Source organism: Balaenoptera physalus (genome assembly GCF_965194825.1).
Source record: "Balaenoptera physalus genome assembly, chromosome: 7".
NCBI classification, from domain to species: domain Eukaryota; kingdom Metazoa; phylum Chordata; class Mammalia; order Artiodactyla; family Balaenopteridae; genus Balaenoptera; species Balaenoptera physalus.
The window spans coordinates 30683578-30709090 of NC_138886.1; the positions used below are offsets into that span (position 1 = coordinate 30683578).

The 25513-nt window shown below is 40.4% G+C and overlaps 1 protein-coding gene across 8 annotated transcripts; it reads right to left on the reverse strand.

Annotated features, from left to right (window-relative positions):
• RNF20 (ring finger protein 20) lies at positions 1-25490 on the reverse strand. Of its 8 annotated transcripts, none has more exons than XM_082471189.1 (20): positions 25419-25490; positions 24104-24258; positions 18391-18558; positions 18123-18270; positions 17788-17970; positions 14273-14391; positions 11358-11504; positions 11106-11183; positions 10779-10898; positions 9467-9646; positions 8370-8505; positions 7550-7671; positions 7057-7427; positions 5697-5814; positions 4960-5109; positions 3181-3393; positions 2508-2633; positions 2200-2340; positions 1354-1455; positions 1-1101 (listed from the first exon to the last, which is right to left on the reverse strand). In XM_082471189.1, exons 2-20 carry the CDS (start codon positions 24230-24232, stop codon positions 925-927), a joined length of 2928 nt encoding a protein of 975 aa, XP_082327315.1. In that variant the 5' UTR covers positions 24233-24258; positions 25419-25490; the 3' UTR covers positions 1-924. The 8 variants fall into 8 exon arrangements, with proteins under 8 accessions (XP_082327315.1, XP_082327319.1, XP_082327313.1 ...); XM_082471193.1 differs by having other exon boundaries at positions 18391-18585; XM_082471187.1 differs by having other exon boundaries at positions 18391-18585; positions 25405-25455.
• Between the last annotated feature and the right edge of the window lie 23 nt (positions 25491-25513).

Here is a 25513-nt window from a genome sequence, read left to right on the forward strand (position 1 = left end):
CAAACTGAATCCTGCTTTAATTGAAGCTTGTGGAGTAAAAGTCCTACAGAAACATTACAGAGAATCTTTTGGAAAACAGGAGTCACGACAACCCCTGTGGAGAGGCAGATTAGAGTAATTCATAGCTCACCAAGGCCTCCCTGTATCGGTCGCAGAGTACCCAGAAGATCTCTTCACCATCTCAGTCCTGTGCTCCATCCTCTCCAATCTTGATTTCATTATAAGATAAAAGGGGCTATAGTATTTGAAATTATTCTAGCCTCGAGAAATGTAAAGGTATCAATGAGTAGAACATTCAAAACTTACATAACTGTAACAAGGAGGCCAGCTGACCTTAACAAATTACTTAGCCAGTGAATAGGAAATGGATTGAATCATCCTGGACATAAATTTCATTAAGGCTTCAAACCATCCAGGAATAAATAGCATGATGATACCATTTTATAATCCAAGTTTACAAAAAGTTTACTGCCCAAATCAAGTACTGTTTATGCCTGCAAACAGCTTATTTCTAAAAGACCACTGCCCACTGCAAGTAGCCATGTGTCTCTACTCTTCTTTGTTTCTTTCTCTGTGTCAAAAATACCAATTTGACTTCTTCAGGAGGAATGGACAATCCAAGATTATACAGTAAGCCTGAAGATGTTGAAAAGTCTAAAAGCAGGAAATACACAAAGCTGGTAGGGAAGACAAATAAAAGTTGTTTCTAATCCATTCTAAAACCCAAGACTTGCATTACCAGTCCTCTCCTCCAGAAGTCACCTAGGTATTAGAGAGGAGAACCTGGACGTAAAGTCTGTGAAGGAAAGGGAGCTGACGGACAAACTGCCCTGTGGGTGACAGTCAAGGAGAGAAGAGGTGGAGGTTTGGTGGTTAATGACTAAGTGCCTGTCCAGCCTGCCCCTCTTCTTCCCTTGGCTTGGATCAACCAATGTAGATGCGATGGAAATCATTGGCACCAAAAGCAGCATTACACTTGGGACATTTGCGCTGGCGGGTGTCATAGCGGGTCTTCACACACTCAAAGCAGAAAACGTGAAAACACTTGGTAAGTACAGCATCCTTTTTACGCATGTTGCAACACGGACAGGTCAGGCGTGCCTAGAAAAAAAAGAAATCAGGGTCAGAGCAACCATAAAGGTTTATGACCCAAAGGGCTCTTATATATAAGCAAAAAATCCACTAAGCATTAAGACAGTAATAGCACCACATGCCCACCCATTCACACATAATAAACCATTCTCTGTTACCTTCAAGTAAAGAGGTTCAGTATTTATTATCCCAATCTGCTAGTAGGCCATTGTAGGCCAAAACAAAAAAACACACACAAATCACTGAGGCAGTTTTTCTAACCTTGTAATCCTTAATCTCCTCCATCAGAATCTCATCACATTTGGGTACATTGTCTGGTTTCTTTGTGGTCTCCAGCTTCCTTCGAAGTCTAGAGATGTCCTCCTGTGGTGGGATAGCATACCCATTACACACTCCCCCAGATCTGTCATTTTTGAGAAAAATTAATTGCTCCAACCTGAACTTTCTTTTGCAGAAAGAAAGGACTTTCTGTCCTTTCATGCCTAACTATATTTTAGGAATGTAGAGAATTGCAAATGACCAGCTATTTTCTTTTGTTTCGGAACAGGCAACCATAATCATATCACCAAACTTCAGTTGCATCTAACTACTGTCAGTTCAGTTCTGCAAAACTCCAGTCTAAGTTTAGAGCGATTAAATTTAAAAAAAAGAAAAAAGATGAAAACTTGATAGGCCATCTTATTTTAAGGCAATTAGTTTTTAAGCTGAAGATAGATTGGATCAAAATTTACAGATTTATAGATAAGTATAGAAAGGCATCTGGAGAAACAGTTGGCATGCAAAAAATAGAAAAATTGTAGAAGAATTTAAAGAAGAATTTTAAAATTCTCTAGTGTTTTTTTTGCTGCTATTTCTTTACGATTTCACTAACTCATTCATTTAAATAAATAAGTATTTATTTCATGCCCATTAGGTGGCAGCCACCATGACAGGCTTTGGGGATAGTTTTCAGTGAAGAAAACAGACTCTATCTCTTCACTCAAGGAACTTACAGTTAAATAGGAAATGACATATTGATACGATAGACCAATGACTCTTTTATAACATAGGTCATTTTAGAGCTCAGAAAATACCTAAAAGGCAAAAAGTGAAGAAAAAACAACTGACCTGGGCCCGTTTGAAATTGAACATATCTTTTTCTTTGGTGACACTGTTCTCCACAATCTCATCCTGAAAATCATGTAGCTTCTTCTGAGCCAACTCCAACTGTGCTTTGAGGTCATCTGCAAGCTGGGCTGCCTCCATTGCCTGTGAGGGATGTATGAACAACGTTATCTTATCACCACTTATTTCCAGTGAGACAAAATGTTACCAAGCCCAAGGAATAAAGTGAACCTGTAATTTCATCAGTGTTAAACTTATTTGTTCCTCTGAAGACTAACTGTCACTTTAGACCACAGAGTAATCGATCATACCTTGCGTTTATTCATCTCTAAGGCTTGGGTCCTAAGACCCAGCTCCTTCTCCCCTGTGCCAATGTTGCTTTGTAACAGATGCTCCTTCTCTTCCAGTTTCCTCACTACCTGTAACTGGGCATCAACCTTAGAAAAAGAAAATCACATTTTAACACAAACAGGAAGGAAAAAAACAAAAAACTGACTGGGCTCTGTTAATCCACAGGCCCACAAAAGAGAATCTGTTAGAAAACTCGAACTATTACTGATTTTATCCATGAACCCTTCAAATTACATGCAAGACTTTGGTAATTCTCTCATCCCAACGTTCAGACGTAATCAGGTAACCACTCTTACAGCTTCTCATGCAGCCTTCCAGAAATTTTTAAGATACACAGCACGTGCACAAAAGACATACACATTTTTAACACAAAAGGGATAAATAGATGAATCCCTTAATGATATATTTAAACATTTTTCCTTATTAGCAGATCCACTTTTGTTTTAACAGCTGCCCTGTACTCCTCTGTAGGGATGTATAATTTATTTACCAGTACCCTAATCATGTACATTAGTTTTGGGGAGTTTTTCCTATTACAAAAAATGCCACAATAATCATTGTTTTACTTGTATCTTCGTGTAGAAAGCATCCTACTTCAACAGGATTCTGGAAAGCTTTTTTCATTCTAGTTACCTGAGTCTTCAGAGTCAAAACCTGGTCTGCCAGCTCCTCCTTCTCTTCTTTCAGCAGCTTATGGATCTGATTGGACTTGATACGTTCTGACATGAGCTTGAAATTTGCATCATCCTTCTCCCTCAACTGCTGCATCAAACGGATATTTTGCTCCTGCATGTCTTCAAAGGCCTGGCCTGTGACGTCCATCTCAGAGAGGAGAGCTTCTTCCTCCTAAAATAAGAAAGAAGAACCTTCATTTTAATAGAATCTTCTAACTCCAAAGAAGTGCACACAGGAAACTAAACTTTCCTACTGTTGTTATGGAAATAACCTAGTGACAGAGAAGACAGTTTTAAGAAGCTTAGTTTTGTCACTAGGTTAGCCCTAGGAATCTGAAGCCATTGGCATTGATTGTTGGTCTGATGCTCATTAATTGATCCATATTTGAGGTCAGCTGAAGCAGACTAAAATTATACACACCATAATCTAGCAAACTGATCAAGTAGGAGTTGGTTAAGAAAATTTCTGTCATAAAACCTCACATTTTCTCATACTTTCCCACAATTATAATACTGACTTGAATCTACAGACTTTTCAACTCTGAAAGCATCTGTTTCATAACAACCTGATAGGTGAAAAACTGAAAGTAAAAATAGTTTTAATTTACATTTGTCTTATTATAAATTACACTGAGCATCTTTTCATACGTTTAAGAGCCATTTGTTTTTCTATGAATTATTCATATCTTTTGTCTATTCTTCTATTGGGCTTTTGAGTTTTCTTCCCTATCATTTTTTGGGCATTTTTTAATATGTATTAGAAAGATAAGCCCTTTCATGATAAGAGTTAGAAATATTTTTTCCAGGTTTCTCATTTACCCTTTGGCTTTGCTGTCATGTAGAAGTTTTGTGTGGTTTTTTTCATAAGTCAAAATTATCAATCTTATCTTTCATATTTTTTAGACTTTTATTAATAGTTAGAAAGATCTTCTCCACTTCAAATTTAGAAAGAAATTTATCTGTTTTCTTCTGGTTCTTTTATGGATTTCTTTAACATTATATATATGTTCCATTTGGAAATTATCTTAGTGTAGAGCGTTCAAATATATCTCCAACTTTTTTCCAAAATTATTTTGTTTTTGCCCACCACATTTAATCGTCTTCCTTTTTCTTGCTGATTTAAAACTATATCTTTTGCACATATTAAATACTCATGTGTACTTTGGTCTATTTATGTACCTATATGGTTTTTCCAACCATTTTTGGTATCTTTATTATCGAATGTTAATAAAATTCATTGGGACTTAAAAATAAAGAAATATATGTTCCTTATGAGAAGGGGACAAGTCTCTATAGTTCTATGGTCCAGAAACCACTACAGTTAACATATTGGTTATTTATTTGTAACCTACTTGGGGAACATGTTTTTCCTGGTTTCATGTATTTATAATCATAATGTGTATAAAATTTTATATCTTTTTATAAAATTTTATATTCATTACATCCCCTGATTGCAGATCAGCAGAGAAACGATACATCCCTCAAGAAACAGTTTTTGAATAACTGGCTATCCATGTGAAAATAGAAGTAAATTTCCTTCCTCACAAATACACAAAACAAAGTAACTGAAGGATGAGAGACTTCAATGTAAAAACAAACATATAGGAGAAAAAAATATTAACCAAAAAAAAAAAAAAAAAAAAAAGACTGGAATGACAGGGTAAATTTCACTGTCAATAACTTACTTATCAAGTAAAATTTACTTAAAAAGCTCATCGAATAAAGAAAGTATGCCCACCTGCTTGGCCATGGCCAGCTTCTTCTGCAGGTATTCTATCTGCTCCTCTACTGCCCGGATCTTCCTCAGGGCATCTTCATCAGCCATTTTCTTGTTCTCTTTTTTCTCCTTATCCTCCAGATCTTTGAGTCTTTGCCTTAAATCTTCCAACTATAGGAGGAAAGAAATCACACAAAAAGGAAAACAAAAAAGCTATAATACAATTTCAAAAATCAATTAATATTGTACACAGATGGAGGGCCCATAACAACAAAAGAACCTTTATAGGATTATGGAAGGAGACAAATGATACACTAGTGCCACATCACAACCCTGCTTTAACATCACTCCATTCCAACATCACACGCTTCTGCAAGCAGCATTTTTGAGGAGTGCGAATGTACTTTTCTTTAGAATAGTTCTCACCCTTTTTTTCCCTAGCCTCCCAATTTTAAAAGAATAAGGCATTCTTCCCAAAAGTAACCAGAAAAAAAAAATCAGTATGACAATGATTTATATGGCACAAAGGGGAACAAAAAGTTTGAAAAGGTTACTCCTATTCCCCGTAATTCTGATATACCTTACCACCTAGTGGAAAATCTGGAAGTCTCTATATTAGATGGTCTTTGAAAGGCAAGAAAATGTTGCTAAGTCTTAAATGCCAACTTTAAAGAAACTACAGCCTTCAGAAGTGTGAAGGAAAATCCCACAAATGGAAGATTTTGACCAGAATGACAGGCAACGGCAGATTAGATTACCTCTCCCTTAGACTTCTTCTCAGCTGCCATTAGCTGAACCTTGTCTCTCTGTTCCTTTGGGGCAGAGCGGTACATATCTAGCAATAGTTTCATCTCCTTTTGGCTCTCCTGTGCCTTCCTATGATGAGGGTGGTAGAGGGGAATGGTGTAATGAGAAAACAAAGGGCATCAGAGCAAGGGAATTTTGAATTATGCAAAATATTTTACAACAGTTCTATTTTACACTTTATATACCACATCTAAAAGACAAAACTTTTGCACAGACTATCAAGAGATTTCTGGATACACTCAGAAAGTATAGAAAAGTAAGTTGTATAAAAAGACTCATTTCTCCCGTCAGACCAAGTTCTCCAACATAGTTATAAAATAAACACTTATGGCACTTGTTAAATAGGCAAAGTTCTGGGGCGCCACTCTTAGAAACTGAGACTTTGTAGGTCTGGGATGGAGTCCAGGAATGTATTTTAAGTAAGTCACCCAAATGATTCTGATACCACACTTGGAGGAGAAAAAAACTGCCTTAAAGAGAGCAAGAGGAAGAGAGAAAAAAAGGGAGAAAATTCAAAGTTTAAAATATACTGCTAATCCTAGATTTGACAATTGAGTGATTAACCATCAGCTAAAGGCTAAAACTTTATCTTACTAAATTTTCGAACCTCTTAACTATCCTTTTATATACCAAAGAAGTTCAAATGTTTTGGGCACAGTAGTCCCTTAAATCCAAACATCAATAAAGGCTCAACCATGACCAATGGGGAGCAAGAAGGAACCAGTTCTATCAGAAAAGGTACGGCTGAGCAGGATGAGAAGCGGCGATATGTGAGATTATGGCAGTGTTTCTCGACTTAAAGGTCTGTCCTACCGTTTCAATGCCTGTAGGAGTAAACCTCCTAGAAATCTCTTAAAATGATCTGATATATACACAGACTACTTAACTGTCAGGCAAAGAGATCAATATTGTTCAAGTTATAGCAATACATATTCTACCTACTATAATTTAAATTATAATTAATGCCAACAATTTGCCCAAATCTAGTAAACAGCAGAATTTATTTCCAATAATTCTCATGAGTGTTACCTCAATCATGACATCCTTTTCCTTAATTTGGATTCATGAAGAATAAGGCTACAACAATGGGGTTTACTGAGACCTGATCACTGAACCAGACTATACAATAGCCTCACAGGCCACTGAAGTTGTACACTTGATCAAGAATTGAGACCACATTAATTGTACATTTAGTTACACCTGATACATTACAATTATTGAATAAGCCATGCCATCATTCAAACATTTCATGCACAATGTCCTAACCTTAGCTTTTGAGTCAGAAACAGTTACTCTAAACATTGCTCTTACTTGAGTTCAATCTTCAGTTGTTTGATAATTTCTGCTTCCTTTTTCCTTCCATCATCATGTTTCCCTTTCTCTTTATCCTTAGCAGAATCTCTCTCTTTTTCTGACTCTTTTAGTTTCTGTTTCTCTCGTTCTCTCTCCTTTTCCTTCTCCCGCTCTCTTTCTCGCTCCCTCTCTTTCTCCCTCCTTTCTCGTTCTCGCTCTTCCTCATCGCGCTTGGACTTAATTTCGTTGACTTCCTCCTGAGATGCCTTCGATGCGGTGGACTGGGCAGACAAGTCCTCAGGATCTTGTTTTAGCTCTGCAGGCTCGTCCTTAGGGTCCTCGGTACTGGACTGAGACTGCAGGAGGGCACTCCCACTCCGCAGCCGTGTCTGGGAGGGCAGAGAAAGGAAAGCAGCACCCACACTTATGGTGACCACACCACTCTCCTCACCCCAAGACAGCTTTGCAAACTTAACAGAAAATAATACTTATTCTCCTCCTCCTGGTTTACCTTGTTCAGGTCAGACTGGGCTTCTCTCAGTTTCCGCTTATACCTTAGGACCTCCCCTTTCAGCTGGTGATTGTGATTCTGGAGGCTACTGATGAGGTGGCGCATCTCCCGGTTTATGGGGCCTTAAATACAGCAATAGCAATGTCAGGAGGAACTGTGACGAGGGCAAAGGCACAAGGAAAGAAAGTGTAGAACACGTGAGGGACCTCTGAGAAACAGGGAGAACTGACAAAAGGAAGATTCCTTCTCAGAAGATGAAAACAAAACTGGCCAATCTGAGTTAAAAAACAAGCACCCAGGGCTTCCCTCGTGGCGCAGTGGTTAAGAATCCGCCTCACAATGCGGGGGACACGGGTTTGAGCCCTGGTCCGGGAAGATCCCACATGCCGCGGAGGAACTAAGCCCGTGTGCCACAACTACTGAGCCTGCGCTCTAGAGCCCGTGAGCCACAACTACTGAGCCCGCGAGCCACAACTACTGAAGCCCGCGCGCCTAGAGCCCATGCTCCGCAACAAGAGAAGCCACCGCAATGAGAAGCCCATGCACCGCAACAAAGAGTAGCCCCTGCTCAACGCAACTAGGGAAAGCCCGCGCGCAGCAACGAAGGCCCAACGCAGCCAAAAATAAATAAATTTAAACAAACAAACAAACAAACAAAAAAAATAAGCACCCAGGCTGTAAACCAAAATGAATGACAGGATCTGAATTAAGGTTCTTTAGGACTTCTGAGCTCCATAACAAACCCTGGTGACCACGCTGTTTCTTTCAAGGAAGGCATGTGCAGCAGACGAACTAGAGGGTGGAGCCAGAGTAACTGTACCTGCTTGTTCATTGGCAGCAAGGGTCTGCTCAAATTCTATCCTCAGCATTTCATACTCCTTGCGGACCTGGGCCAGTGTATCTTCTAGCTGGATCACTTCGGTCCTCAGCTTCTTATGAAGACTAACCTCATCTCGCTACACACAGAAAAAGGAACCAATCAAAAATTCTTATCAAAATGTGGACATGTCATCATATTCTATTACTGTTTCCTAAATTTGATCTATAAGGATCAAGATCCTTATCTATGTATATAGATCCTTGATCTATAAGGATCTAAGAAGAAAAAGAGAAAATATCAAGAAAAGAGGGATTACTCTGAAAAGTTCCAATTCAATCAATACTTAACGAGCACCAGACAGCTACAAAACACTGATCTGAGAACTAGCAGGAGACTCAGGAAATATAGGAAATGGTTCCTAACTCTGAGAATATTACAATTTGGTTGGAGAACTAAAGAATAAAACAGTATGTAAACAGCAAAGTAAGATATACTCAACTCTTTGGCAGACATACAGTAAAAGACCAACTACTATAAACATAACCTTAAAGGCAATGGAAAATACAGAAGTGAACACATGAATGAAAGTTTCTGCCTTAAAAAAATTATTTACATATGCCATTATACGATATAATGGCTCGTAAGCAGTGATACAGCTTCTATACACTATTCTCCCCAATGCACATAAGACTCCAGCCATACTAAACTATTTTTTTTACATCTGCTGTTCTCACCGCTGGGAATGCCCTTCTCCTAATTTTATCTACCAGTAAACTTGTATTTATCCTTAAGAGTCATACTGCACTTTGGTAAGTGGAATCAGGACGGCTCCACAGTCAAATCAGATGTTCTGTCTCCTTTATCACTGCACCTTTTGGATATGCTCTATTGCAACACACTGCATTCTACTGGATACTGTTCTCCCCACTAGACTGTAAGATCTCTGATGGCAGGATGCCCACCATCTAGCAGAGTAAAGACCTACAGCCACTCTATAAATGTTTGCTGAATGAATAAAAGATTGAGCATAAGAGAGTAAAATTATAAAATTTATGAGGGAGAAAGCTTATATACAGAAGACAAAGCTAGGCTGTTACCTCAATGAGCTCAACTTGGCGTTGGTGGGTCCCCCTGGTGCCATGAAGCAGGGTCCGAGCCTCATCCAAGTGGGCTTTCAATTGCAGGCTCTCGTTGTACAGGACAGAGAACTGTGACTGCATGCAGCGATATTCTGGAGTCTCCTTGACCACTTCCTCCACAGCACTCCGCAATTCCACCTTAGGAGGGCCCAAAGCAAAGGAAAGTCAGAGGCAGAATCTAGGATGCTACTAGCCTGGAAATAAAATCTTAAACTCTCTGACGTCTTGTGCAACTGAGACAAACTTTAATGAAATCTATCTACCTATTCCTCTAGTTACATAAAATCTATCCTAACTTAAATTAGACCCTCCAAGAGGTGGTATCTGGTACCTGTATTCTTCCACCCAAGGACTGTTTTAATTGATACATGTTTTACATTATGTGTCAACCGAGATCCAAGGACACTAGAAGAGCCCTATGAAATCTGTCAGATCTAGGGACAGAGAAGAGCACTATGAAATTTGTCAGGATACTTATTTTAAGAACATAGTTGAGGACCCTAGCCACTAACTTGTTCTCTTTATTGACAGTCACGGAGAAAAATATTTTTGTTATTGTATCAAAAATACTTATGCTTCTCCTAAGTAACTGTTTACTTTAATTACCCAAACACTTCAACTGATTCAACTCAGGTTGTTTTTGTTCTTTTTTTTTTTTGTCTTTTCAGTTCAAACATCTTTATTCATATATTTACCTAGAAACAAATCAAATTATAAAAGATGGGTGGTTGTGACTGAAAGAGGGGTGGGAAGACTTTCGGAATCTACTTTCTTCCCCCCAAGAACCAGGGAGAGAAAATTCTAATGGGCAGGTTTGAAAACCAACAGGATCACTGACCATGTTTCTTTCTCTGTTTTGGCAGTTAGAAACTGCAGAGGCAAATTCTGTGGCCCACATTTGGCAATTACTGACCTGGGAGTGGCCTACGCACGGTCGCTACATGCTTCTTGCGTATATCCTGTATACAAGCCCCATTTTGAAAACCCACTTTGGATCCCCACCCTAGTTCACCCTACTCCTCATTTTTTCTCAACAATTCTTAAGTTAGTGCACTTTGATTCAGCCAATGCATTTTTGTAGGTTGCTTTAAATCCTTCTCAGAAAAGGCAGGGTACCAATATTAAGTATATATATATAACTAAATAAATGGATATAGCAACAAAACTTACATTTTTCTTTTCCGTAATAAATTATGACGGTTCACAACACATATGTGAGTTGATCAGCAAAAAGTTTCATTTTACTGCCCCTCAGAGCTGTGTCTCCTACCTTCAGCTTTTCATTTTGTGTAGTGACCTCCTCAAAGTCTTGCCGAAGTTTCTCCAGCTCACAGTGACGGTTCTGAGCCAACTCTTTGTTCTCCTCGAGCTCCGCGTTCATTTCCTCAAACTGGAGAAAAGGAGGAAATAGCAAAGTGAGAATAGAGAAAAGGAATTTCTAAATCATTCCCATTCCTAAGCTTCCAGCTCCAATGATCCACTCTTCTAGCAAAACCCCACGCTGTCACTTGTGAACTTGTGAACACAATCCTAAGCACCGAACACAATACCTGACACCAGGTCAAAAAAACACACCCTCAGGGAGTCGCGATTTTACCTTCCGGGCATTGATAGTGATTGTGCCGCCATAGAGACTGCTCCCTGCACCGTATACTTTATAACCTTTTGAATTCACCTATGGAGAAGACAAAGATACTTTAGTGAGAGACCCTAAAATTTTAGTCTGATAACCAAAGTACTTTCAAAGAAGTCCATTTTTTCTCCAAGTACTACTACCCAAGTCCATCCTTTCTGAGTAGACTCCTTAAAATCATTCTAGACTTCAAACTATGCATAAAACAGCACTTGCCCGTTCTAGGACTTCTACCAAGTGTCGATTGAGTCGCTGTTCCCTCTTTCGAATTTTGTCAATATCCCACTGCAGGTCATCAATCATGGACTCCAGGACAGATACTCGTGACTCAGCTGTCTCCACTTTACTCTGCAACTTGGCGAACTACATCCCAAACACAGGTGTTCAGAAAAATACAGCAAAAAAAGACCAAGTTAGAAAAGGAATGCCTTATATCCCAAATCCCACAAAATTAACCCTTGCTTATGTGTCATTAAAGAAAAGATTTAAGTAAAAGCTACTTCACCCTCTTCCCAACACATGAGTATAAAACGGAAATCACAGGTTTAACAGTTCTGGGTAAGTCACAATCATGAAAACTGTACAAGGCTACAAGAACTCTCACAAAGAAAAGACTACTTAAAATTCAATAATTTTTCTACCTCTGAGAAGCACCATTTCCCTATATAGACCACAAACCCATCAGAAAATATGTTTTTTAAGAGACAAAAGATAACATCCTTGATTTTACCAGACAAATATTTTAAGAGATAAAAATTCAAATATTTATTTAGAAAAAACAACTATCTTTACCCTCTACTTTCCCTTCCCATATTTCAACAAATGATAATCCAAAGAGAATGGAAGGAAAACTTCCATTCTCTTTTTCAAGCTGAGCCCAGGGCAATCTAGAATCAGATGCTGTAAAGATACAAAAATCTATGTTGTTCTCTGCTTATTTAGGAGATATACACAGCTAATGCTATTTAATACTTTAATTATAAAACTGTTACATATTCACATTAATCTCCACGTATGTTTTGTGTTGGTTTTAAAATATGGCCCCAAAATTCTTTGACAGTCCTCCCAACAAAAGGCGAGGTCATTGTCCCCTCCTCTTAAGTCTGGGTCAACTTTGGTGACCCAGTGGAAATGATGCTACATAACTTCAAGGCTATGTCTGAAAGGCCACGCAGGTTCTGCCTGATATTCTTTTTTTTTTTTTACCCTATCCCTAACATGTACCCTAACCCTAACCCATACCCTAACCCTAAAACGTACCCTAATCCTAACCTGTACCCTAAACCTAGCCCAAACCCTAAAACTAAACCTATCCCTAACCCTAACCCATACCCTACGCCGTACGCTCACCCATACCCTAAGCCGTACACTAACCCTAACACTAACCCCAAACTACCCTTGACTGCTTCTGCCTCCAATAGATTTTCTAAGCACTAGTGTTTTAAGGAATAGGTTAAAAAGAAAATCCTAATGTGATTTCTTTATAATGTGTGTATTCTTTATCTTATCCTAGGGTCTAAAAGCTTCTCCATGGCTGGACCCCAAATAATATTCCTTTACGTGCAAAGTGGAATCTAGAGAGTGGGATAGGTTTAATAAATACCCTAACCCTAACACGTACCCTAACCCTAACCCATACCCTAAACCTAACACGTAACCTAATCCTAACCCGTACCCTAAACCTAGCCCTAACCCTAAAACTAACCCTAACCATACTGCCTGATATTCTTGAAACACTCATTCTCTGGAAGAAGTCAGCTGCCATGTAAGAAGTCCAACTTCCCTGAAACTTCCGTGCTGGAGAGGCGACACTCCAGTGGACAACTAAGATGAGCTCTCAGCTGACATGCAGCATCAACAGCCACCCATGAGTCGGGGTTCCCTAGTGGCCCAGTGGTTAGGATTCAGTGCTTTCACTGCCGTGGCCCGGGTTCAATCCCTGGTCAAGGAACTGAGATCCCACAAGCCACGTGGCATGGCCAAAAAAACCCAAAAAACAAGAGAAAACAAAACAAAAAAACAACCAGCCATGAGAGCCATCTTGGATATCAGCTCAGCTGAGCAGAGCAATATGTCTCTCCAGCTTAGTAATGCTAAATGAAATTTGGGAAAGGGCTGGTAAAGGAAGACCTTTTCATCTTGGTAGCACCTAGCTTATGCCTTAAAACATGACAGAAAGTTATACTGATTTTTTTTACTACACTCCTATTTCTTCATAAGCACGACTATACTCTAAGCCCTTTGAAGGTTGATGAGAAGTATTAATAAACTTCCCAAATGATTCCTATGCAACCAGCCCAGCATGCACCTTGGCACTGCAGTTTAGGAAAGAGGGCATAATGAAGAACATAGGCTTTGAAGTTAAACAAACCTACATTCAAATCACAGTTCAATCACTTTCTGGCTGCGTGCCCTCAGACCAGTCACCAATTTCTTTGAATTTGTTTCCTTAGCAGTAAGATGAGAGTTATTTGACCATGAGAGATAATATTCGTAAAGTACTTAAGTGCTTGGCACTAAGTAAACGGTTAACTATTAACTTACCAATATGCATAAGAGTTGGGTGGCCAAACTAAGGTAGGGCAAATTTCAGCAGAAGGCTTATCACCACTTTGTCTCAATCATTTTATACAATAAACAAATACCCAAATCTTGACATAGTTTGGTCATGGCACTATTTGTGTCTAAGTTTGGACTGAAAACCCACATTCCTCAAGTTCGTAGGTCATCATAAATGCAGTATTTCCTACTGCTCCATTCTCAGATAAATTTCTACCAACCTATTCCTCAGTAACATTGTACATGGTCTTTTATATTTGGAGTAATTTAGTATTTGGGGGTTTGGTGTGTTGTTTTGCAAACCTCCATGATGGTAATTCTTCCTAAAAACTAAGATTCTAAAATGTCCACTTAAACAGAGGCAGAGTCAAGGAGAAACATTCAATTATTTCCTTCCATTAACCTTTCCTCGGATTTTGATTTCTCAGAGCTGGTTGCTTTAACCTGCCCTGCATGCTCTTCAGTATAAAAACAGGCTTTCTAGAGTAAGATGATGTTTGAAGCACTTAGTATTCTGAGTCAATGTCTGCCACAGGCCACTGGAAACTGCCATCTCCTTTCTGGTCAAGTACCTCCTGAGACATGGTGCAATGCTTCTCCTGAAGGAGGTCTGTCAATTCTTGTAGCCTCATGTCCTCTTGTGCAAGGAAGGAATTCAGCTCCTGCACTGCTTCCTCCACTATCAGATTATCTGAGGGAGAAGAACTGTACTTTAGTTTAGCATCTATAGTGTCAGATTTTACAACTGTGTATCCCACCAAAGCATTAACGTGCTATCTCACTTTATTTTCCTGAAAACTTCAAGAAGTAGGCTGGTTTTTATTATCTTCACATGACAGATTAAGAACCCAGGCTTGCTTAGAGGACTTAGTCCTTAGTTAAAGCTCTTGCTTAAGGAAGTAAGTCAACCTTGTGTTTCTGTAGAGGTAGACACAGAGGCAAGGTCACCTAACGCCCATCCCTTTCTATAAAACTAAAATGCCTTGAGAAAAGAAAAGGAGAGGTACTATAACTTTATTCAGATAAGGCACAATCACCCCAAAAAACTGCATTTTAGCATTGTAGACAAAACAGAAGTATCTCTAATCAATGTCAGACTTAATAGCAAATAAAATTCTATTTTCTAAGGCTGTCACAAATTCCTATTATTCACTAACACCAACATGAAGCATCTCTCTGTTGGGAGAGAAGGGAAGGGCAGGGCAGGAAGCAGTAATTTCCTTGTTCAAATGAGCACCTATAAAATCATGAAGAATAAAGACAAGAGCATAGAATTACTTATCATATTCTGATATACTATGCCAGAGGCACTCCTGAGGCTCAAAAACCAAAGTGTGAAAAAAAAAAAAAAAATGGTCATGAAGAACCTAGGGGCAAGATGGGAATAAAGACACAGACCTACTAGAGAATGGACTTGAGGACACGGGGAGGGGGAAGGGTAAGCTGGGATGAAGTGAGAGAGTGGCATGGACATATATACACTACCAAATGTAAAATAGATAGCTAGTGGGAAGCAGCTGCATAGTACAGGGAGATCAGCTCGGTGCTTTGTGACCACCTAGAGGGGTGGGACAGGGAGGGTGGGAGGGAGGGAGATGCAAAAGGGAGGAGATATGGGGACATATGTATATGTATAACTGATTCACTTTGTTAAAAAGCAGAAACTAACACACCACTGTAAAGCAGTTATACTCCAATAAAGATGTTAAAAAAAACAACAACAAAAACAAACAAAAAAACCCAAAGTGTGCAGTATTATTTACAAAGAAGGTAGTAAATCTACAGAACTTACCATACCAAATTAGTATGTTTAAAATCAGAGTCACAAATACTATAGCTGAAATCCAAATGTTAGTAAATGAAACCACATACTCTCGGGTTATGTACTGCCCCTAGAGACAGTTATCAGGAAGTAAAATTGACACCACTCTTAGAAACATAATACAGGTTGGTCATGCGGTGGCTTTCATGGTTTTCAACCAAGATTACCCATCAGAATCACTTGTGGAACCTCTAAAATTAGATACTTACCTAGGACCCATCCTATACCTACTAAATAAGAATAAACATGGGCAGGGCCAAAAAAGAGTATGCTCCGAAAACTCTCAAAGTGATTCTGATTCATAACCCAAGCTAAGAACTAGGGGCTGAATTTTAGTCCTCTTAATATCTTAAAATATTGAGAATAAGGCCCAGAATACAATAAGAGCTCAATAAATATTTAGTGAATTAATAAACAAGCTGATAAATATAATTCTTTTGAATCAAGGACCAAATAAACATGAGGAAAAAAATGAACCGCCAAAAGTTACAGTTGATGCTACAATTCATACTTTATACGCCTTTATCTCTTAGAACATTCAGCTTATCAATGGCAATTGCCTTTTATGTTATAAATAATAGCTTAGCAGTTTGTAACTTGTAATGAATGTTTTTATTTTTTAACTTAAATCCTACCTTAAAATGCATGCCATCAAAAAGAACAATTTTAAAGTACTGTTTAATGCGCTACTCATTTTAGTTCCTTTTTAAATACAGCAATTCCTTTACTTGATATTCATTTATAAAATCAAGTTTAATAATGACATAGCCTCTGCATATAGCATATTATCTGGTATACCATGCATATTGTATAAACCATAATGCATATGGTATAAACCATAATGCATATGGTATATCCGTGTGGCATATTACTAATGTTTAATAATACCTTCTAACTATTCAAGTGGAGCCAAGGGAGAAAGAAGTAACATACAGCTCGGTTTACATTAGGTGACGGGGAAGATTTATAGCCATTCATTCACCATTATGTAAGCACCCACTAGACACCAGAAACAGTGCTAGAAAATGGAGAAACAAAGAAGAGTGAGGCAAGGCACTGCACCAAGAGACATAGCTTAGCTGGGAACACACAAGTAGATGTAATATATGAACACAAAAGTCTGGGAGGACACGAATAATATTGTTTACAATGGCTGTCTTTGGAAAGTAAGATGGAAGGACTTTTGTAGTGTACTTCATGTGATTTCTGATTTGTATATCTTAAAACAAGTATCTGTTATCCAAATAATAAAATACAGAAATACACAAACATCTTATTGGAAAAGCAAAGGAAACCTTTGCCCACAAAATATTCACAAGTCTTTAATATGCCTCTTCTTTTAATTCTATTGATAATTTAGCCCAAGTATCTTAAAAAACAAAATTACAGAGTAAGAAAATTCTTATTTTCCCAGCCAATGGTTCAACCTCCATTGCATTCGACATATTTCTTTCAGAAATGAACGGTTAAACATCTTAATGACAATCAGAGAAATTAAGATATTACAACTAGACCAGGATTATTATTTAAAGCATGAAATCAGGACACTTAAGAAGATGCAACCTGGACTTCCCTGGTGGTGCAGTGGTTAAGAATCCGCCTGCCAATGCAGGGGACGCAGGTTCGAGCCCTGGTCCGGGAAGATCCCACATGCCATGGAGCAGCTAAGCCCGCGCACCACAACAACTGAGCCTGCGCTCTAGAGCCCACACGTCACAACTACTGAGCCCGCGTGCCAAAACTACTGAAGCCCGTGCATCCAGAGCCCGTGCTCCGCAACAAGAGAAGCCACTGCAATGAGAAGTCCGCGTACTGCAATGAAGAGTAGCCCTGGCTCGCCGCAACTAGAGAAAGCCCACGCGCACCAATGAAGACCCAACACAGCCAAAAATAAATAAATTCAAAAAAAAGAAGATGCAACCTAACTACACAAATACTTAACTACACTGAACAAATATAAGTTTTTGCATTAAATCTAATCAGTAACATAAATTAATACTTTTATTTCAAATAGACACTTTTCCATCCCTATAATATTTTGTTGTTTTATCTTTTTAAACACTGAAATCTAACAATTCTAAAGCCTGAGTCAACTTTTTGAAAATATTAGAGATAACAGAAACACAAAAATCAAGGACATATTGAAACTGACTCCAGGAAATTTAATTAAAAATAAATATGTGAGTCTGAAAACTACAAACTAGCATACAAAGGTGAGTTCCTATTTCTCCCCCTCTGCTTCCAGTCTCCTGGTTTTCGCCTCACCTCCACTGTTCAGCTTCCGTGATAAGAGCTCCACTTTTTCTTGCAGTTTATCATAGACGGTCACAATCTGGGACACAGCTCGGCGGGAGGACTCCACGCGCTCCTGCAGCTGAGATTCCATCTCTTCACTGGAACTGCTGGCCAAAGTAGCAAGGAAAGAGAAAGCTGGCTCTTGCCCTTCCCCTGAGGACACAGGGGGAAAAAAGAAGCCCCTAAAATTATAAAACTGGAAATATCAAAATCTATTTTTTCTCCTCAAATGGAGAGCCTCAAAGCGAAGCTCTACTTCAAACACCCAGAAAGCCTGAAGTGGCAAATCCGCCACCAACACTCACCTCTCTCTCGGTCATCTTTCCGTTCCTGATTGCTATCAGAGTCTGGTTCCGGCTCAGGCACAACAAGGGCTTTTCTTTCTGTGAGTAGGTCTCCCAAACCCTGCTCCAGATCATAACGTTTAAGGATGATACGGATGTTTTCATCAAACTGGAGGAGGGAAGGTACAGTTATGAAAATACAAAAGGAAACAACTTTGGAAATAAAGAGACTGCTAAGGAGAACTACAATGCTCAGATAAAAACCTGAGTACATTAACAAGCTAGCTACCTGACTCCAGTACCGGTTGACGATCAATAGTGAGGCATCATCGGTGGCCTGTCTTCGTTCCAGTTTTTCGATGTGCTCACGGAGTTCATCTTCAATGGCTTGCCGTTGATCCAGCATTTCTGCCAGTTTGCGATTTTTGGCTTGCAGTGTTCGAATGTCTAACTCCTCCTGTCCCAGGAAACCAGTCTTATTAGTCTCCATAAAGAAATTAGACAAATCAGTGGTTAAACTCAACAGGGGTTAAAATGTGCATTACTTAGTTCCTATGAATAAAGCTATTTATTAAAAAAATCTTACAGCAAATAATGAGATAAGAAGTAGGAGCAGAAGAAACACATAAAGGTAAAGGTCTGTGATGATGGGAGGAAAGAATGACACACACAAATACACTAGAACCTTGACTTCACCCAGCTCACTGTTCTAGTCACGTGGACATCCACAAAATACTGCTACTGTGAGGCTCCACCACCCAGCTAGACCACCCTCTACCCCAATCAATCAGCTATCTCCTAACCACTGCCCGTCATTTATTCAAGACTTTGACAACCAGGTCCTTCTGTATCCCAGTCCCCGTCAACACATCTGGTGACTTCACTATACATGTGGACATGTACATGTGTGGACAAACCATCAAATCCTCTAGCACCTACACTGTCAGCATTTTGAATCCCTTAACTCCAATGATCACTTCCTTCACTGTGCTTCAGCCAGACATTTCAAAAGCCACATCCTAGACTTTTGTCATTATCTAGAACTGTGTCACATCTGAAATCTTAAATTCCGACTTTCCATTCTCTGAATAAAACCATCTTTCCAGATAGCTCATGCTCTTATCTCAATATACCAGTCTTCATCTGGATCTCCAAAATCTTGAATTTTCTCCTTTCTCCTCTGTCTCCACTATCTTCCATACCTTGACTATACCCTATAATACATTCCTTCAAACTCCTGCCTATCAGGCTCCCCAAGTTCTCTGCCTTTAATCTTTTTATTTTACCTCTGCGAACAAACCCCAATCTGAATTAATCCACGTATTAGACTATTCCATTCCTATACCCAGTATGCTGAGACTTCTAGATAAGGAGGTCATTAAACCAGGGAGACTGGTGCCTTTATAAAATGAATTCTAACCTGAGCAGATCTTATCATTTGTCTGGAAATGTTTCTTTCTGGATCAAGTGATCTAGCTCCTATTCTACACTGAGGCAACGTCAAACTACCAAACCCTGTCTCCTCTCACATCACACTAAGCAGGTGACTTGGCCTCCGTTTTAAAGAGAAAACAGAAACCATCAGATGGAAAGTTCTTCAATTTCCCATCTCCTAAACCCATCCACACAACTTACCAACTTATGCCCATATTCTTAAAACCTCAACCTGTGCTGAGGACCCCTTCTCTTCTGTTTCTGCCAAAACGTCACTCCATCAGTAATTGGGTACCCCTCTCAGTATCTTTAACCTCTCTCTAAGAAAAGCTGGTGGGGGGATGGGGGGTGGGGGGGGGGGAGGGAGGGAGAACCTCAGACAAAGAAACAGCATGTCGAAAGGATTACATTTTTACTTTACTTAGAAATTAATGAATATTTTAAAGTAAGAACCATTTATTAGAGCACCAATTTCTTGTTTCACTTTTACTTTCTCTCTTCCATTTGGTTAAACAGTCTTGACACGCCAAAACAGTCAACAGCTTCCCAACTGTACCAGTTTATGAATACTATTAATAAACTATATCTTTAACCTCTTTTCTGAGCATCACCTCCCCCTTCTTTGCTCCACCTGAAACCTGGATAAGAACACTGTTTCCCTGCAGGCTTCTCCAGTGATGGCTGTTTCTCTCCCACATGCTTTGAAGCCCTGTGCCTGGAGGCAGGTGGGTGTCCTCCTTGTTCTCCACTGCCACTAAGCCATTATCCACTTTGCTCCCTAAAACCTCCTAGCTTTGCAGCTCATGCCACTGGTCTGGACCACCTGCCACCCTGCCTTGCTGCACTCACCTATAAATGCCCAGGTCACTTCCCCACATTTCCTGAAGATTTAGTACCTGGCTTGTCATCACTCTCTCCGATACTACTCATGTTGTACTTCTTACTGATTTCAATTCCCATATAGATGATCGTTCCTGTATCTCAGATCCTGTATCCTGACCTCCTCTCCTCCAATGATCTTGTCCTTTACCTCCCTCAGTCACCAAACTCCCAGTTATTCCTATTCTTGGTCTTAGCTGTACCTGGATGTTCTCTATAAGCTCAATTTCAAACATCCCATTCTCCATAATTACCACCTGTTTTTCCAGCTCACTCTCTCTAGTTTATCAACTCCAACAATTCTTCAACTCCTCCAGGATCTATTATACAATCCACTGGTCCTATACCTTCGTCTTGTACCTATGTCTTTCACTCCTCTTACTTCCTCACTTCCTTATCAAACTTAAATTCCATGACCAGTCACACTGCTTTATAACCTTCTCCTCCCTTGCTCCATATTTGCCTGCTAAAAACCCCAATCCTGGTAACATCCGACTCTCCACCTACATCCATGAAGCTAAATGTGACTAGAAAAAATAAAGCACCATGCTGACTGGCCTCACTTTAAACTCATGCTCACAGACTCAGGTAGGTCCTCAGTGCTGCCCAGCAGCCCTACTCCCTCTCTCGAGTCCATTCTCTCTTCAAGATGACTACTTCCTACCTTCTCCTGTCTCTTCGCACCTCCAAAACTTCCTCCCCCATCCTCACTCTCAGATGAGTCTTGCTTCTGATTTCACTGAAAAAAAACAGAAGCAATCAGAAGAGCATGTCCACATCCATCTCCCACAACCCTCACTACTGCCCTGCTTACATCTGAACCCACATCCCTTGCCTTCCTTCTTGTCGATAAACCGTCCCTCTCCTAGTCAAGGTCCATTCTCCCACTTGTGCATCATATTACATTCTCTCTTCTATTCAAGGACATCACACCAGTAACTGTCTTCTTTTTCTGCTACATCATCAACTTTATCCTCTCTAGCAAATCATTTCATCAATAAATAAAAATGGGGCTTCCCTGGCGGCACAGTGGTTGAGAATCTGCCTGCCAATGCAGGGGACACGGGTTCGAGCCCTGGTCTGGGAAGATCCCACATGCCGCGGAGCAACTGGGCCCGTGAGCCACAGCTACTGAGCATGCGCGTCTGGAGCCTGTGCTCCGCAACAAGCGAGGCCGCGACAGTGAGGGGCCCGCGCACCGCGATGAAGAGGGGCCCCCGCTTGCCGCAACTAGAGAAAGCCTTCGCACAGAAACAAAGACCCAACACAGTCAAAAAAATTAATTAATTAATTAATTAATTAAAGTAAATAAATAAATAAAAATGCTGTAATATCTCCTACTTTAAAAAACAAATTAAGAAAACCTTCCCTCAACCCCACATTTCCCTCTGGCTAAGGCCCCATTTTCTTTGTTCTACTTTACATCAATACTCCTCCAAAGCAACATCTCTGCCCTCTTTTCCCTAATTCCCCTCCTCTCATATTCTCTTAAGTTCACTGCAGTCAGGCTGCCATTGCTGCCACTCCACCAACACAGTTCTTGTCAAGTCTCCAGTGAAATTTCTATGGCTAAATCTAAAGTCTCAGTCCTCCCCTTGCTCAACCCAACAGGTGCACCTGATCAACTCCTTCTTGAAACACTTTCTTCTTTTGACTTCTGGGACCCCACTCTCTCTTATTCTCCTCCTACTTCAATGGCTCCTCTTCAATTAGTCTCTTCTCATCTCCTTGACGTGAAGGGTTGCAGTGCTCCAGGGCCCTGTCCTCAGACTTCTTTATCTATGCTCATTCCTTATGGGAGAGTCTATAGTCTCATGGATTTAAATACCAGTTAAAAAATAATGATTATCAAATGTACAGCTTTAGCCCAGATCTCTCCACAGACGGCAGATCACCTCATCCAACTACCTATCCACTCACAGGTCTAATAAATACCTCAAACTTATATGTCCAGTATCAAACTCATGATTCATCCCCCACAGCTCCCAGAAATCTGCTCCTCTCACACCCCTCCCTAGCTCAGTTAGTGAAAACTCCATACTTCCAAAATCCTGGGGTCATCGTGCCTCCTTCCTCTCACAGACTTCACCCAATCCACGAGCAAATCTTGTCGACACCACCTCCACAGTGGCCCAAGGCACCGTGATCCCTCAAGATTACGGCAACAGCCTCCTACATGTAGCAGACACTTTTGCGTCCCATGCCACGATCTGTCAGCCTTTCAGACTCCAGCACACCTCCGGTGGACAGCTCCAGTCACCCTACCATTGTCCCACTTCAAGCATACCTTGCAGTCTCAAAAGTTTTTTGCTTCACAATCTCAGTTTGTTTACTACAGCAACCTCAAAGTGCAAAGGAGGAGTTACTGCCTTCAAGGGCAACCTTCAACCAACTGGGGCAGGGATCAGTGGATACATGCCCCAGCTCCCCACCCTTAGAGAGGGAGAGTGGGAGGGAGGAGAGGGAGAAGGAATGAGGGAACAATTTTGCTAACTTAACTCCTGCTTACAACCCTTGCTCCCCTACAGTCTATTCTCCAAACCTAAGTCAGAGCATGTTATTCCCCTGCTTAAAACCTTCCAGTAGCTTCTCACTGCCTTCTAGATAAAGTCCAAAATGGGACGTGTGTTCGGTGCTCCCCTTAGCACATGTGGTTATCCCTGTGAAGAGCACATTTCCCACTCTATTATGACAGTCTGTTCCCTTCTCAGTGCCAACCTACAAACTGAAGTCCAGGGGCTGTCCTTAGGGTAAAGCACAGTGTCCGGCAAATAACAGATTCTCAACAAATATTTATTATTGAATGAATAAATGTCCTCGGGATGCATGACGTGAGACAGTGCCAAGACAAAAATCACCTCCTGGCAACAGGAGGCTGATGAACCCCAGACAACTTCAGAAATGATACTTAACAACAATTTACTCTGAATGTTCCTATTATTCTCTCTGATCCTCAATTTCAAAGAGTAGATGTGGTTTTGTAGGCTATACAAATGTGAAGCATTTTTACACCATATCACCATGGCTGAGTTCCAAAATACAGACTCCTGACCTATTATAGTGAGCTTCTGATGTCTAATGGACATATAACATTACTATAAGCTGTTGGTGTATAACAGTCTAATACAACTGTCAACTCCACAACAGCAAGGACAATATCTATTTTATTCACCATTATAGCCACAATATCTAGCCCAATAAAAACTATTAATAGTACATTACCATGTTAAAGGTAATATTCCTTAACAGGAACTCTTTCATTTCATCCTCTCAAAAACCCAGTGAGTTAGGCACTATAATTACATTTTACAGACAAGGAAATAAGAAGACACTCTCTCAGTGATTTTGCTACATTGCCTCTTAGTACCTGGCACCTAAGTTTTCAGTGAATGAAAAATCAGTGTATAGCTCCCTCACTGCTAAATGCCTATAATGCTAAATACCTCAGTGCTGTATCAGGGACCAGACTCTTCAGAGAATATAAACATACCTTCAAAAATAAAGATCAAATGTCAATATATTTCTTCTTCAGAAATGAGCAATGCATCATTTCATCTACTTCTGGCTGTTATATTTCCCTCTTCTTTTCAAATCAATTTCCCTTACTCCAGAAGGCTTTCATAAATTATTACTTTCAGATTGCCACTGACAGAAGAAAAACACACTCTCACAGCATTGTTTCCACATACCGTTGAAGAGACACTCCCGAGCTTAATTGTTTCCACCGTGGTCCCTGAATCTTCAACAGCTGTCTTCTTCTCCGGAGGCACAGATGTGCCAGGCTCTCCGGCTGCTCTTTTATTTCCAATTCCTGACATCTTGGCACAAGATGATAGCTCTTTTCCTGGAGAGAAAAAAAGACAGAAACTTAGTTAAGTTTTGCAAAGAGAACTAAAGAGGGTCCACCTATGATGTAAAAACTAGCAGTTTTTCTGGCCAATCCTTTAACCTGGATCCATTAATTCCACACTCAGCAACATGATCCTTAAGTTCCTCTTGGAAAGAGAAAAATTGTGGAGTAAGAGTCACAGCTGAATTTACGGAACTACAAATTTCTAAATAGGATGCTGCTAAGAAATAAGACAATGGGCAAAGGGTGAAGAGACCAAGAAAAATTTCAGGAATCTCATTTCCTGAAATGTCAACATCTGAAAAGTTCAGTTTGATTAGAAAAGAAGTTAATTCTATAGTGTTGGGAGAATCAGAGAGCTGAAAGAGACCTGGGAGATGTCTACTAAATTACTAATACTGGACAAGTCATTTATCATCTCTGAGCCTCAAGTTCCTAAACCAGAAATAACAACAATATAAGCTTCCTATGCTCCTTATAAGGAAGAAATAAGTACAGAAAGAACTCAGCATAATGCCTAGCATGAAGTATGCACTCAGAAATGCTAGCTCTCCTTTTTATATTTGCAGTTTCTTCTCTATTTCCAAACGCTCTCCCCACGAATTTGTGCAACCCGGTGGAAGCTAGACCTGGGTGTGAATCCCAGTTCTAACTTTTAGGGAGCCATGCTGCCTTGGAAGAGTGAGTTCTCCATATGCATAATGCAAGCGAACGGATATTGTCTGCCCTACTTGCCTCCCAAGGTTTCGGAGCTCAAAGGAGGCGGAATAGATGCTAAAGCACTTTGCTACTTTAGGAAATAGCCCTGCCATCAACGAGACTGCACACTACTCTGCTTCCAATTCAAGCTCCAGGAGAAGGGTATCGGTGGCAGCAACCTGAGTGGGATCTCGCCTGGAGAGAGAGGAGCAGGACAAGGGCCTCAATCCAACTCGAGAGGGGCCAAGGACCCCACCCTCCGGATGAGCCAAATGCAGGCCCCGGAGAGGGAGGCCTGGGAGCTGGAGAGGGTGGAGATCCCGTTGCCTGCAGAGTCCCGTCCCACCCTTGTCAGAGATCTAACCTGAGATCTTCCAACCTGCGCCGCCCGAGAGCGGAACTCTGGGCAGTTATTCACCAAGGTCCGTGCAACCCAACCACCTCTCACCCCTTACCCGCAAGCGAAGACCAAGCGAGGCTTCCGGGAGGCGGGGCCAGGGAGAGGAAGAAGGGAAAGAAAAGAGGAAGTCGCTTCAACCTGGCGCAGTGG

Bases quoted from the DNA above. Each gene is read 5' to 3' on its own strand.
- RNF20 (XM_082471193.1), bottom strand. From the start codon at position 24,232: ATGTCAGGAATTGGAAATAAAAGAGCAGCCGGAGAGCCTGGCACATCT. The intron at 3,394-4,959 runs GTGGGCATACTT...TTCTTATTTTAG, and splicing joins AGCTGGCCATGGCCAAGCAG to GAGGAAGAAGCTCTCCTCTC. The intron at 1,102-1,353 runs GTTAGAAAAACT...TTTTTTTTCTAG, and splicing joins AGGAGATTAAGGATTACAAG to GCACGCCTGACCTGTCCGTG.